The following is a 15,493-nucleotide window of genomic DNA, read 5'->3' on the forward strand; positions in this document are numbered from 1 at the left end:
TAAAATCTTCGGTCTGACATAGATTTATCAGCGATATCTTTCGTGTCAAAACACGGGATATTGAAAAAGGTTTTATAACTTCACCTGAAAAGGTCAATCCAAACTTTGAACTAAGGTCAAGCTTGTGACCTGACCGAAAAGTCATGCTGCAGGTAAGTCGATCCGCTTGCTCAGTTGAACAGATGCGTTGTGTGTGGATAGTTCTTCAATGTCTCTGATCTAACGTTATTGTCCATGCAACTGCTGATGACCTTCTAATGACCCAACACGACTTCAGAGGATGTGGATCACTGTCGCAATTACACCATCATCATTCATTAGCATTTTGCTACACGCTATCCAAAAAGTTAAGCATGCATTTGGTCTAAAATACGCGCAAGTTTGAGTTCCTTCTAGTAACAAGCATGGCAGATCCTTATGCCTGAGAAAATGATCCTTTTTACACACATCAGTTTTTTTCTCGACACCTTTCGAGTAACGAGAACCGAGTGACAACAAAGGAACCCGCCTGAGCCAGGTCGATAACAATTTATGACAGCCCTCGCAAGCACAGGTGCAAACTGCATGCGCAGTCTCGCATGCGAGAAAACACGAAAAATTTGGAGCAGTAGCTGCCATGGCCCGTCCCGTTTCTCTGGCGTCAATATCGACGCACCTGTCTTCACCAGAGCTCCACAGCGACCGCCGCGACATCTATGTAGCGATATCTGGTGTGCCTCCGGAATACTGCGGCACCGGGGTCGGGTCCAGCTCGGAGGGATGGTGTGTGGCGACATCTATGGGACATCTAGCACATGCGACCCTTGGCTGGTAAAGGTGAGAAGCTAACGAGTTATTTATTGTATTTTATTGAGATGCATTCAAAATGGATATACCCGTTTGGCATGCAGGAAGCGGGCGCAGACAATGATGCCCACAATATGTTGTGTTTGAGAATTAAATTCGCCAGCAAAATTTACGTGGTGCTTTTTCCGTTTCACCCAGTTGTTCATGACTAAAAGAATTGCACGACATATTGACAAAGAAGTGAATAGCAAATGAACGCGTCATTGTTGAGATATCGAATTGGTCATAGGTATTACGTTACCTATTTATGGCTATTTATTGTTGCATCTATTCACTGCGCCACTGATTATTTATTGTAATACAGTACCTATACCTACATACTATATAACCACGCTGATCTGAGCGACTCACGATTGGAGTAACGTCTTCAAACATCCCGCTTCCTTCAAATACGTCGCATGGTGCAAGCCTAACATTGGCAACACGCATGCGCGGGCGTCACTTCTCGAAATATATTGATGGGGCTCTAATGGTTTATTTTAGGATACCGTCCAAAGCCATTCTTACCACGTAGCGCTATAGGGCTCATGTTGAGATTCTGAAATTAGGAATTGGTAGGGCTCGGGATTTACCAAGCCTACAAAACGAAAGCCATGCACGCATGACATGCTGCACCATTCCGCTTACTCCCTACTGTGCAATTCAACCTTTTAAGAAAACTTGACCGATTTATATCCTGGAAAACTTCTCACCTATGCTCTACTACAAAATATGTTACATATTTTGCTCATTCATATTCCACACCCGTTCGCGACATGCGAACCAGCATTATTATTCATTTAATCCCGTTTGATATTTTGATCACGTCCCGCGGGCATTGTGTGAAAATGACAGCCTAAAGCGTGACTGGGAAAGCAAAATAGCGGCCGCCTCCGCCATCCCGTCGACCATTATGCAATCTCAACCTCCTCCTTTTAAATTTTTCTGTTTTCCTTCTCGTCTCTATCTGGTTCCCCTCTTTTTTTCTAATAGCCTGGTTTATCTCCCTTATTGCATTTCATCGTGCAAAGAAGTCAATATGGTTTTAAGGACCCTCTCACTGTGGGGCGACAGATTGGGGAGTTAAATGTCGATTTTTCAGTTATCACACAACTCCGCAAATACTCAGCGCGTCCATCGTGCGCCCCGGCTCGACGTAAACTGCGCTGTTTACCCCCGACTACGCCGGGCACCGCAGTTCCATTTGCTCTTCTCCACCCTGCCCTCGTTATCTGACCCCCTTGTTATCTGATCCCCCCCCCCCCCCCGATCCCCTCCCTTCACGCTCCCTCCCCGCCTCCCAGCTGGCTCAGTGTCTCCGTCGTCTCACCTCTGGGCCGCCTATCGCGATTCGACATCACGGTAATGCTTGATTTTTCCATTATCACGCTTATAAGTTTTTTCCTAATTGTCCTATCATCAATTTGTTTCTTTAAGGAAATCAAGCGTGCTAGCCGCAGAGAAAATTTGGTGAGAATTTCGGCGAAAAGTGTCGGCCTTCACCCCACCAGCCGTAGCTGTTTACCAAACGTCGCGTCATTATGTCGTAACCGCTATCCATAACACACTGTGTTGGGCGTCGCTGTGCGCCGGCATAATTTACGTCAGGCCTGAGCTGTAACACACGCCGAGCGTGTTTACAGTCGACCATCCCTCGTCCGGCGTCCCCTGTTTATGGCCGTTTATCGCCGTGTTATTGGGCAAACGAGACGACTTGTGGTCAAAATCCGGCCGCAGCCATTACGGCCGGTTCCTCCCCCTCTCTGGCTCGTCTGTCACCAGCCCCCCCCCCCAGTGCCCCCCCCCCCCCAGTGTCCGATCCTCAGTTTCCATTCTCTCCCCCCGAGCGTCGGCTCCCCACCTTGTGCTCTATGTACCCGGGAAAGCTTTCGCGCTCCCCTCTCGGCGACCGCAATAAAGTAGATAGGAAGTTTCCGGCAGGAAAGCGATGCTGTCGACTCCGACGCCAGCTGTGTGCCGACGCCGTGCCGGAAAGGTCCCGAATTTTCCGCTGGCTAGACTTGGTACGGGCGACGGACCACACACGGCACCACCCACCGTCCTTAGTCGCCGTCCCAACACTACCTTCACACCCCTGCGCTAGCCGTATTCAACCGAAAACGCCAGACAGCTACCGAGGAGCTATCGGAAATCTATGTATGTATCTGAACAGCAACTGTTGCCTAACGCAATTAAAACAGACGGCAGAGTGGAGCATTCGGCGTCAGTTTTCGTTTTCGATATGGGGCGTTGCGCGTGTGCCAACTTTGATGAGATTTCGGTGTCGACTGTCGGGTGACATGTAAGATGAGCTGGCTGGGACACGGTGGGGGGAGGGGTCAGAGGGACCGGGGGAGTATGTTGCCGCTTTTGGTGCTGGGTACGCCCACTGTGTTGAATGTCCGAGTCGCCCCGCGCGAGAGGCAGCCGGTCAGCGCATAGCACCGGCCATTTTGCGAGCACCAATAGTTTGAGGTAGCTGGGTGGCCGGTCATTCACAATCAGAGGCAACCACACTACCGGCATTTTGGAGCAGACATGTATAGTGAAGCGCTAACAGCAGTGTTCAAGAGAGCCGTCCGGCATTTTACATGGCATGATGAAACTATCATGTAGGAAGCCGTCTCACTGTCTCACCGTTCAGTATTCGTAGGCAGCCGACTCACTTTCCAAAGGCTCCCTCGCAGACCACAGACAGACTCCGTCTGTCATAGGCAGTTCATAGGCAGGAGTCTCAGTCAATTAGGCAGTGTTGTCACTGTCTTTCAAGCAGCTGCATAGACAGCGGTCTCGCAGATCATCATAGGCAGGCGGCTCACAGACCATAGGCAGCCTATAGAGCCCAGCCCCGCCACCAGGAGCTGTGCAGCTAGTCACCGTCACCAGGAGCCGCTCGGCAGCCGGGCCACATCCGTATGGTTTCGCCGCCTCTCGGGGGCTTCTTATGTCGGTCTGCGGGGCTTCGTCGGCACGAGCGACCTGTCACTAGCAGCTGCACCGCGCCGAAAGCTCCTCCGATGATGCCGCGCTTGCATCTGTAGATTATGTACCAAAAAATCGTCCGAATTGTCATTTTACAACTAAAAGGTAAACTTAGCTTTACCTCAGTGGAAATTAGTTGTGTCCGGCCGAATTTTCAATTGTTAAAATAATTTATTGTCTATACAATGGACAGGCATTCAAAACAAATTCGCTCGCCGCACGTGCAAATGGCATAAGAACGTGCACAACAGATGCTTGTGACCCATTCTGACGCATAACTTCAGGTATCAGGCGACGATGGAGTTACACACACTTGTAAACATATTATGCGGCTGAACTGACGCAGATAAGCTATCAGTTGTTTGCATTTCCTGTGACAGCGGAGTTCACAGCAAGTCAGAGACCATGGCGGACGAAAGATAACGGATAACAGCAACACAGTCGGGGAGCTGTTCCTGCGCGGGCATCAAACCGCAAACGAACGCGACTTTGGCGGGTTCAGTTATAGACGTTGCAAGTTGCACTGCTTTTACTAGTGAGGCCTTTTACTAGCATAAGCCGCTTCGATATCTTCTCAGAAGTGGGTCATAAATATGTCGATAATTATATATACGGTTGTAGTTAGGCATTACTTCAATAGGTTAAGTGACGGATCTATACGAAAACTGAAAAACTCTGTCTAGTGTCTATTTAAGTGAACAAGATGTTTTGTTGTGGTTCATCGTAAGTTCTTTGGTCGGAAGTAGCAGTGCGAAAGATCCGATGCAATGCTTTTCCACGATGAAGGGCAAGGTTAAATATAACATTCGTTATAAAGGAATAACATTCGTAAAAAGCGAGACCACTGGAACTGACAGCAAGTTCGGCTTCAGAAGCGCTGACGCTCTTCTACTTCATGGCTACTTCAGCTCTGTTTTAGATCGGACTTGTGAAGGGTGGTATCGTTTAGACAGTTTCGGAGCCGGCTGAATGTATCGTACAGCAAAGGCAACTATCGGAAATACTTAGCCAGAGCCCCAACTTTGCACCGGCTCACAGCGCCTGAATAATGCCATAAAAAGGAGCGGCTATTTCTGCTCGCTGCTGAAGAGCTCGCTGCTGCTGCGGAGCGTTAACTTTTCGGCCCGGGAGACAGAGGGTCGCCGCGGCTGATGCCGATGGCCATTGTCAACTGTGCTTCACAGTCCTTTCGCCACAAATATACATACATATGTCGCGCCTACCTGCGTCATCGCTCACTTTGGCTGGCGGAGGAAGTTTTTGAACGTCATATTTACAAATAAACCCCGAAGAAAATCATTGGAAAATAATATTGAGTAGCATTCAGCAATTGATAAACACAGGCTAGCCTATTTATATATTAAAGGGACCCTCCCACCTTCAAACAAGTTTATGAATTGGCATGAAAGTGATGTCGCTCGGTTCAGAAAGAGCGAAAACGAATATCTACCAAATTTCATCGAAAAATATTCACCGGTTTTCAAGATATTAGACTTTTACTTTTGTTTACTTTTTGGGATCTCCGCTGTTCCTAGCGACTTTATTTAAAAGTGCGGCATTTGTTGCGCGCAACGCAGCATATACCACCGCGTGCTACAAAACGTTTTAGTCAAACATTTAAAAATCGCTAGATATCTGCGCTGACGTCACACATTCAGAGGGGTATTCCTATGCATTAGCCCCTCTGAATCAAAATGCTGCAATTTTGAAGCTCAATATTTCCGATTTAAGGCATTTCTCGATGTTGTGAGTGCCGAAACCGGTAATTGTGAGCCAGGGACCCCATTTTGGCTATCTCAACTCAAATCTAATGTTAAGGTCTAATGTTAAGGTAATGGAGGGTCCCTTTAAGGCCGTTTACCAAGAGTAATTATGCAATATGATATTTATCAAAGAAGTTTAGTGCAAATCAGTGGCGGAACTTCATGCACAATGCACATTTATTGCATATTGCACACCTATTCGCTGGGAAAGTTCGGGTTCTTGATTTTGATGCGGTGTTCTCCTCTTGGTTTTCCAATCTGTGTTTTGGACCACAACTTACATAGAGAATGGTGTCCGAGGCCGGCGAACTGTATATGGGTAACGAACCGAAATGGGTTGCCAGAAACTGAACCGAACTGACGGAACTGGCCAGCACGGGGCGGGCTGAAGGTGCGAATTGTAAGACGTTTTGAGAACTTCAACTAATTCGGTTTGTGCTATTCATAGGTGTGTTGAGCACGGGATTCACTATCTCTATTTTTATGGTACAGCGTTGGTAAGAAGAGCAGCGGTATAAAATTCATAGTAATTTCACTCCGGCATAGTGCTCAAAACGGGCATAATCGAGATATGCGGTGTTCTTATTGTCCAGGAAAAGGGCGGGTACGTATTGCAGGTCTACCCATCCTAAATGTGGCTTACAGTCGCTTTCAGTTCTGAGTTCATTCCTACTTTATCTGCTAACAAAGCGCTTACCTATTATAGGGACCTGTTGATATCAGCTCCAGTTTGGCCAGAAGCAATCGATTTATTCCTTGGCGGGCCACAGCGCCTTACCTCTTCCAGTGGTGCTTTACTGAGGGACAGAACGCAAACTGGGTCACATTTACGGGAACTGAATCACCCCTTTATATCAGAATATATCGCCCCGGCCGAGCAGACTTTGGAACGAGCTTTCTCGTGCCTTACAAATCCATCGAGAGCCGCCGCATCGCATTGTGCAAATCACTCACCACTCAAGACTGGTTCAGCTGCATTCGCGGAAAGTTTCCCTGTAAGACATGTGAGGTCTTACCGGACAGCTCCCCGCCCATGAGCACAACTTCCTTCCCATGACCCCCCACCCCCTCCCGAAACCCAAACACCGCCTCGGCCGACGATCTGACCCGGTGTGACGTCACGACAGTCAGCTGATCGGCCCGGCGGCGCGCCAGCTGTTTGTCTCTGCAGTCGTGGCATGACCTTCCGATGGAGACACGACACGGCGCGGCTGGTTACAGATGCCGAGCCGCGGGCCCCACGGCTGTGACCTTGGGGTCGTTTTCTCTTGCTTCACCCTTTGATGGATGGCGTCGAAAGGCGATTATAATCCACTTTGGTGTGCGCGCCCGGCGCCGGTGTCGTTGAAGGCCTTAGCGCGGAGCTGGGAAGCTCTGACTGTTTTTTTTTTTGTCCGTCGCTGTGAGGGACGAGGGTCGCGGGCATGGGATTTGAAATGCTGCCCAATAGCCAGGACAGCAATCCTTTTGAGTCAGTTCAAACGATACACCTACGCCCGGTGCGGTGAATACATAATACTCCCACGAAATGATATCAACTGCGCACTAGCTTTTCCCGGTGATAGCGGGCAGCAAAGAATGGTTATACCGAACGACTTTGAGCTAAGCCGGATATAAACTCAACTGGAACTCTGTGACCGCTCGATGTCACTGGGGTCTCCGAGCCATCTGAGCCCAATATCCCCGGCGCGGTCGTGCCCGCCAGCCCATCGAGACGGGGCCGCCACACCCTGGTTTTTGGTCGTCTTTGTGCCCTTTGTATACGCCCGGGGCGTTTTTCGCGATAGTCGGCTCCGTCGGCACGCGTCCAGCGCTTTGTGGGTCAGCAGGGGCGCGTTTGACGTGCTAACCGGGTGGCGAATGGTCCTTACGGCTCGACGATCAGCTGATCGCGGCGGCCGGCAGCCGACGGCCGGCAATTTCCCGGCTAGCCGCAGAGCTGACGAGGGTTCGGCCGACGGCACTGCGGCGCCGCAGCTCGAGCGGGCACTCGGAGGGTGACGGGTGCGTGACATATCGTACCGCGCCGTGACGATAGTGACGGTGGGTGTTCGTGTGTGCGTGTGCTCCCCGATCAGCGGCGCGCCGGCCGAATGTACGACAACTTTGTCAACAGCTGCGGCGCCCTGTACCAGCGCGAGGTATGTCCGGCCGCGACGGCTTATGTCGCCCGTCGCCTGTCGGTGGGTTGAGTGTTCCCATCTTGCAAACGCCCACTGAATGACTGCACCGTGAACACCCACCATAACCCACCAAGACACAGGACTGGTCCCATTTCTTCACAATCATCTGCCCAGAGCTATATTTTCCAAGACTAGCCGGCCGAGAAATAGCGGACATCTCTGGCAGTCGGCTAGTTTTTACCAGTCAGCCTGGACTGTGGCCGGGTCTGGTCTGTCTTCCTTTCTTTACGATGTTTTCTCAATGAGGGGAGGCCGGGTCTGGCTCCATCAGGGCGGTTACCGGACCGTGTCGTTAGGTCTGGTCCGGTCATAATTTTCCGCCACTCACGCACGGGCAGGCCAAGTGTTTCGCCGCGGCTGGAGACCTTATGCGGCCCTGGCTGCTACATTGTTGGCGGATGTACAGCTGGAGCCCCCAACTGGGCCCCGGTGGTGCTGTGGAATAGTTCCCGTCACAAGTGTCACATTTATGACCCATATGTTTAGACGAAGAATAATGGTAACGCTGTGCACAATATTGATTTTTCTTCAGCAGCATCATATAATTAGTCAAAATGATGCTAACGAAATTAAAAAGCGTCAATTGATTGGTGAATAGCTGAAAATGTAATAGCAAATAATTAATTTAGGTTCATATCCTCCGCTTTTTAACGTATATGCGCATTGCGCACCTTTATTACGGAGTAAATCACTTTTTTGAATGCTCGAATTTAGGTGGAACCTCAATAAAAAACTCGTTCTGTTTTAACTTGCAATTAAATACTGCCCAATGCAATGTTCCGTTTTCCTAAGCCGCGCCCAATTTATTCTGGGGAAAGTACACACGCTCATGCACTGTTCTCCGGGTCACCGATCTGTAGCCAATCAACTGAGAACGGCAGATGCACATTTCAGCAGAGAATGGCAGCTCCACATTGAAGCCCGATCTCGCTCCACATTGAAGCCCGATCTCACTTTCGCCTCTGATGGTGAGCTGGAGTTGTCTGTCTGCGGTCTGGGAGAGGTAGCCGCATCCGAAGGTCGCCAGACAGACAGAAGGGCAGACAGACGGGCAGACAAACTCACAGACGAACAGACGGACAGACGGACGGACGGACGGACAGACGGACAGACGGGCGGGCAGATGGACAGACGGACAGACAGATGGGCAGACGGACAGACGGGCGGGCAGACAGACGGACAGATGGACAGACAGACAGACGGACGGGTAGACAGATGAGCAGACGAGCAGACGGACAGACAGATGGACAGACAGACGAAGAGACACAAGCAGGACCTTTCAAGACACCTATGAAAGGCATGCATTGTCAAACCCGAACTGATCTGGACAAAACCAAATCTAACCAGTTAATATTGGGATAGAATGCCCAAACTGGTGCATACCAGAACAAACGGGGACCTTCAGGAGCAATGTGGAAGAAAGCAGATGGTCTGGAACAGGCTTAAACGAACCATGTCAGGCTGAGACAGTCCAAAACAAATCAGAACAGACTGGAACGACCTGCGGCAGACCGGACGAGCCTAGGACAGACTTGGTTAGACTGGGAGTGCACGTCAAACGGTGAACAATTGATATCCACACAACGGTCGGCTCCATGATACCACAAACAGGCAGATTGTGCTGCATTGCTGCAGCGCCCTGGCTGCAGCTACATGGCATAGCACATGACTCCAGGCACGACTGCTCAGGGGGGGGGGGGGGGGGGGGCGACGTGCTGACTGCTGCGGGAATGGACGTATCGTCGTGTGAGGGCTCGACACAGGAAGTTAAGTCGCCGAAGATGAATTGTTTTACGGGACGCATTCATTAGTAGTTATCTTTACATTCATTTGAGACATCTCAGTGACCAAAAGCCAGTTTAAGAGGTATGAACAACTTTTGAAATAAGAAGCGATGGAGTGGTGCATCATTGAAAATGTAAGGCAGAATGAAAGTGACTGTTTACATATACCTACCTTGCCGGGGGTGAATGATCTCCCCGGTGCGCAGTGGTGCGCAGTGGGCCTATGATCCATTTCAACGGCCGAAACCTAACCCGTATGCCTGACACCTCAAATGACACGGTGGCTGTCACTCGACCCATTACACAACACGACTCGGTTCGTATATAGCTCGGCGACCCGTAACCCGACCGTACCCGTACCCGGCGACCCCGCACCTGACCCGTACTTGTTGACCCGGTACGGACCGTACCGTAACCGATCCCTGTAACTCTCCCTTGATCCTGACATACGTCAGGATCTGGACACCGCTCAGGGGTCCTGGGCATGGGGTGCGGTGTCAGCCCGTGCCTCGCACGGGGGACAGCCCGTACTGCCGCCCCCTCCCCCACCCCACTTCCGGTGGTCCACAAAGGCTGTTCTCTATGTTGGTGCAAGTCTGCAAAGTGCAAACGGTAACAGGCAAAGGAATTTAGAGGCAGGGGACCGATCAGAAGCATGAGGGAATAATGAAGATGGCCTGATTGTTAGCTTACCTCCGAGAGATTAACCCGGCAGGCGGTGGGCCTACCAGCCACCTTCCACGCGGTGGGGGGGGGGGGGGGCACTTTTTTGCCCCCCCGTATCTCCGAAACTACTGGACGGATCCGGAAAATTCAAACGGCGTTCGATAGCCCTGTCAAATTTGTCGAAGGAAACCAAATTTCATTGGCCTCGGGGTCACCGATGACGTCACAGGTCAGGTCAAAGATAAAATGTTTCACCGTTCACAGGGCTTCTAGGGAAAGCGCTATAACACCGAGTAAAACGCATTCTGTCGAAAATCAGCGATAAGGCGTCAGTTGTCTAGTACATATGTTGCTATTAGAGGTCACTGGTCATACCAGGTCAGGTCACAGGTCAGGTCACCGAAGGTCACCAAGGGTCACCACATGAGCCCAACTTTACTAAGGTTATGTGATGCATGTTTTATGGCCAGTTTTTCATTTCCAACTCAATGGTGTTGGTTATAAGACCATCAGGTACGGTTTAGGTCACTTTCTGGTGGAGGTCAGGTCAAGGTCAGGTCAAAAAAGGTCAAATTTCAAAGTTGATATTTTTGCATAAAATGGGTATCGATTCGATGCAGCTCGTCACGGGGAGTCTAATGATGGTCTTTGTTTTGCGCTACGAGGTCTAGAATTGCTAAAAATTGAGTTTGAAAATTTGACGTCATCAATTTTGAACAGTTTTTTCGCTATAACTTGGCCAAAAAACGAGGTATCGATCTCAAATTTGGTATGTAGATAGAAGGCGGTAAGGACTATCACATATATTCCGGCTTTTTCGAAATTCAAAAAACTTTTTGGATTTTTTGGCTATTATATTCAAAAAATCTATTTTTTGATTTTTAGGGGTCAAAATCCAAAAAATTCGAAAAACCGAAATAGCAGTTTTGTAGCCCTTTTGATTCCACACCTTTTATGTAAAATACATTTTTCTGTATCTCTAAAGCTGTAGGCCTGACAGCTCTTCCCGCGAAACCTTTTTTTGGGTCGAAAATGGCAAAAATGACGTCACTCTTACGTCATTAGCGGCCAACCTATCATAGCCTTTGGAAAAATTTTTGGTCACCATGTGCGCTAGCTGCTCCCGGGAGGGTACTGAAAGTTTGGTGACGATCGGCGCAGCGGTTCTCGAGATATATCGAAAAAAGTAAAGGGGGGGGGGCAAAAAAATGCCCCCCCCCCCACCGCCTGGAAGGTTAAATTGGATGAATTATTTCAAGTCAAAATTACAGCTGAGTCTCTGCGCTTAAAATAATACGTGCTATCAGCTGTGGCTTACAAAAAGGTAAAGCCAGTTCCAAGGCAATACATTTTATGTGAAATTGTTATTAATTAAACTGTTATGAGATAGGTACATGATTCTGCTTATCATCATGTCGGTGAGGCTTATTTGCCAAAGTCTGATGCCATTTCATTTTCTTATTCTCCAGACAGGCTACACGATTTCGCTACTCGGTGTCTATGAACCACTTTCCCCACATCCCCTGCACCACCCGACTAGGCCGTCAGTGACCCCACTCACCACGCCCCACGCCCTTGACCGGGTCAACACCCGCTCAGCCTACTGCAGAGTGCGACCCGTTCCCAACGCCGCAGCGCTGACGGCGAAAGTCTCCGGGTTCGAGCGCTAGCGGCGGTGTTGAGCCGTCAACGGTACGGAAACCGCACCCGGGGGCCGGGTCGAGCGGCAGTCTAGAGCACGTGACATTCCTGCACCTCCTCCTCCCACACGGGACCGGAGGCCCGCTTCGTGGCAGGTCACCCCTCGCTGGAAGGGGGGGGCTTGAACTGGAGGTCCTCTCCTCGGCAGGTCACCCCTAGCCGGAGTGGAGGGGGGCGACTGTGACCGGCGCGGCCCCGCTGCGCTGTTCCAGCCCAGTCAGCCCTGCCTGATGCGGCGTCACGACTCGTGAACCGGCCGAGCCGGGCCGGAGAACAGACCACAGACGCCGTGCTGAGGATGGGATCCAGTGTGCACCGGTTCAGGTGCTGTTATCCGTCACAATGGCAACTGAGAACTGAGTCGAGAAGCCCAAACCAAGGATCGTTAATTTCAGGACAAAAATGTCGCACAATGAATGAGAAAGGCGTCGTTCAATGTGCACTCATTCGTCTAGACCTTTCACCAGTCATGCGGGCTCATATTTGGTTCACTCTTCTCTTGTCTGCCTTGTGTCGGAGTCGGGCGGTGTCACGCTGTCGGCGCTGGCAGGCTGTGGCAGGTCGGGTCATCCACTCTACTTTGGCAGCGGTGTCCGTTCCGAAAACGGCGTCATCTTACTGGCAGTGAATGAAAGAGTTGATTGCTGCCAAAGGCCAAGCCCTGCCCAGATGTGCCAATGATGGACTGAAATTTAACAGAGACAGAAGGGATGAGCCACGGGTGTAGAGTGGTATCAATTAGCGAAAGCTTGAGGTTAATGTCATACTGCTATGATACTGGCTACCGGTATGTGCAACTGCGAGGAGATAGGGGAGGAGAGAAGCTCATTGAGCCTGAAAACCTTTTGAACCTTCTCTAGGCATAACGTCACGGTTCGAAAACTGTGTTTTAACAGGGAAAGGGGCTGATTCCGGGGTGGGATACTGCCTATCTGCGTTCTCAAAATTGGACGTTTAACCTTAAGGGAATGGTCTTCGCGGTTCATGATCATCAGACTTTCAGCCCCTTCAGATAGGTATTTGTTTGAACTGCGAAAAAAAACGGAAAAAATGTTTGCTGACGCCAGTTATGCTTTTTATTTTAACCACTCAGGATTGCTTTTTGTCACTGGCATTTTCGTTTCTTTTTCCCCTTTTTGAGATCTCATTTTGCAGGAGTGTGAGATTTGGAGAGTGTTGGCATGGAAATGTTTGCTCGCACTAATCAGTAATCACCATAAATTTATCAGGCCCCATCTCTCCCGATGAATCTTGCAACAAGCTCGGCTTAGGTGGAGGGCATCGGGAGGGATGGCAGGACAACATGCATGCATAGGTGTCGATTTGTATACTTTTGGGTGTGCCCGGGCACCCCCAATGCTGAGTTGGGCACCCCCCAAGGGGCTCTGGGCACCCCCAACCAAAGTTGGTACTGGCATTACTGTTACGATTCTTTGAACGCATTGTGTTCTCTAATTCAAAAGATCTTGGGTGTTGGTGGCGTTGCGCCGTACGCGTCATACCTTATCGAAAGCTCCTGTGGTCAGCGGGAAATGATCTCGGGTTGCCCCGGTGATAGGCGACAGTTGTTACTAATACTCCACCGCTCGAGGCAGACATAGCGGCCAGACAAATGAACATCTCACCTCAGGACGGGGACGAAAGTCCGACATCTATCACCAGTGTCAATGGAAGGGAATTAAAATGCGTTTTTTCTGGACGGACACCATTCTGAACACTTCCAAACACCTATTAACAATTCAACATGACACACTGAACTGGAAAATGACACCCGACGTGAAAATGACGAGACCTTTCCTTATATCCCTGAGGTCATCTCAGGTCACAAAAGGGAGCCTAACAGTTTTTTGTTAATAACTTCTGTTAGGCGCATGCTAGAGCGATGATCGACTGAACGGATCGACTGACATGCAACATAACCTTTTCCGGTCAGGTCTTGACCTTGACCCGGGGTCAAATTTCAAAATTAAATTTCAAGGTCAAACTATAGTTTAATCGACGCGTCTTGATAAGAAGAACATGATGGCTGGCAAAATAAATGTCATGACTTTCTCGAGTAAAAAGCTATGGCAGAAAAAAACTTTTTCATAAGTGTCTATTATTGGAGTTTTTGCCCTCTGGAGAGTTTATGCTAAGCCGTTGACCTGAGGTCAAATCTGAGGACTATTTTGGCGAAAGAGCGTTGAAAGAGCTATCAAATGCGCTTTTCCGCGGCGCTGCAGCTCTATTAGTTCCCAAAGTATGCGCCAGGTTTTCGAAAATTGTTCAAACAATCCAAACTTGACCTTTTATGACCTCTGGTCACCTGAGCTTTGACCTGACCTTATAAAGAACAAGTATTCTCTTCATTTTAAAGGTAGTGTGCCACCTTTGAAAGATTTCCCATCTTATTTTTCCTAGGATAAGAAGCTTCTTTTTTTACCTAATATCGCAAAGAAAATCAAAAATGGGCCTGGAATAGTGCCTTTTTCGCCTAAAAGTTTATCGGTTTTTCGATATGTATAACAACTGTAGTGGGCTGACCTGCAAACAGGCGTCGGCAACAATCGCGAATGCGGCGCACATGTGACAATAAGCAAAGGTCATTATAGAGTTACGACGTACGGGAATGAGTTATCAGCTGTCTCATCGTAGACAACACAATGTCGAGCCTTAAACTGTAAGCCTGTATTGGTATTGTTTCTTTTATTTGGCTGTCGAACATTATTTATGGTTTGAAATATGATTTTATGTAAAATAATTGATATGAAAAAGCCGTCTCTTAAGTTATGACCCCATTTCACCACACGCAAGTGGCAGAAATGACAATGATCAGCTGACGCATTTTTCTTGGCCGAAGTCAGAGCGCGCGGCCCGACGCACCACCACCGCACCACAAAGTATGAGCAGAAGCCGCGCCCAAAGCCAGGGCCCCGGTAACGTGAGGTAGCCGAGTCGGGGCAGCGTGCGCTGACCCAAGCCGGGGCCGCAGCTTTGGGCGCGGTCTACCGCATCCCCGCGGGCAGCCCCGGGCTATCACATGACACCGGGAGGACGCACGGCCCCGGCTTGGGTCAGCGCACGCTGCCCCGACTCGGCTACCTCACGTTACCGGGGCCCTGGCTTTGGGCGCGGTCTACCGCACCACCTAACAGGCGTGTTCGAAACCGCAGGAGATGATGATGAACGGGTTTATCGAAACTGGATTGGATGAGCATATCGGTAATAGCGATTTCAGTGTGTGCATTTATTGTTCATAGTGGTGTGAAATGTGGTTGGGGTACGACCGACAACCCGTCGGGGCGAATTTCGCACTGGGGTACTCAAAATTTGAAGAATTTAAGACGTTTCCATGAGTTTTGAAGGTATGGATAAGTTCTAAAAATCCGGTTCTCCTTATCTGGGCCATTAACTCCATACGGTCCAGGAAAGCTGGCACACTACCTTTAACTGTCTTTCCAATGCCGCCTACCGCATGTCGCTACGTGGCCCAGGAGCCGAGTTAGACGGGGGTGTTCAGACACACACCCTCGGCCCGGCGTGGAAGGCGCTGAGCACCGGACCAGCGCGGGTAAAACTGCTCCGTCTCCGTCTTTACTGTGTGGGCAAA

At 49.8% G+C, this 15,493-nt stretch overlaps 1 protein-coding gene across 1 annotated transcript in view; it reads left to right on the forward strand.

The window, feature by feature from the left end:
* The first annotated feature begins 7,484 nt into the window (after window positions 1-7,484).
* Window positions 7,485-15,493, forward strand: part of LOC122392760 (RNA-binding motif, single-stranded-interacting protein 2-like) — a 118,674-nt gene continuing 110,665 nt past the window's right edge. Inside the window, exon 1 of the mRNA XM_043388027.1 lies at window positions 7,485-7,711. Coding sequence (XP_043243962.1) covers window positions 7,664-7,711 — 48 coding nt within the window. The 5' untranslated portion in view covers window positions 7,485-7,663. The remainder of the gene's footprint in view (window positions 7,712-15,493) is intronic.

The sequence above is a fragment of the Amphibalanus amphitrite genome, unplaced genomic scaffold, assembly GCF_019059575.1.
Source record: "Amphibalanus amphitrite isolate SeventyFive unplaced genomic scaffold, NRLGWU_Aamphi_draft 000024F_arrow, whole genome shotgun sequence".
Classification (NCBI taxonomy): domain Eukaryota; kingdom Metazoa; phylum Arthropoda; class Thecostraca; order Balanomorpha; family Balanidae; genus Amphibalanus; species Amphibalanus amphitrite.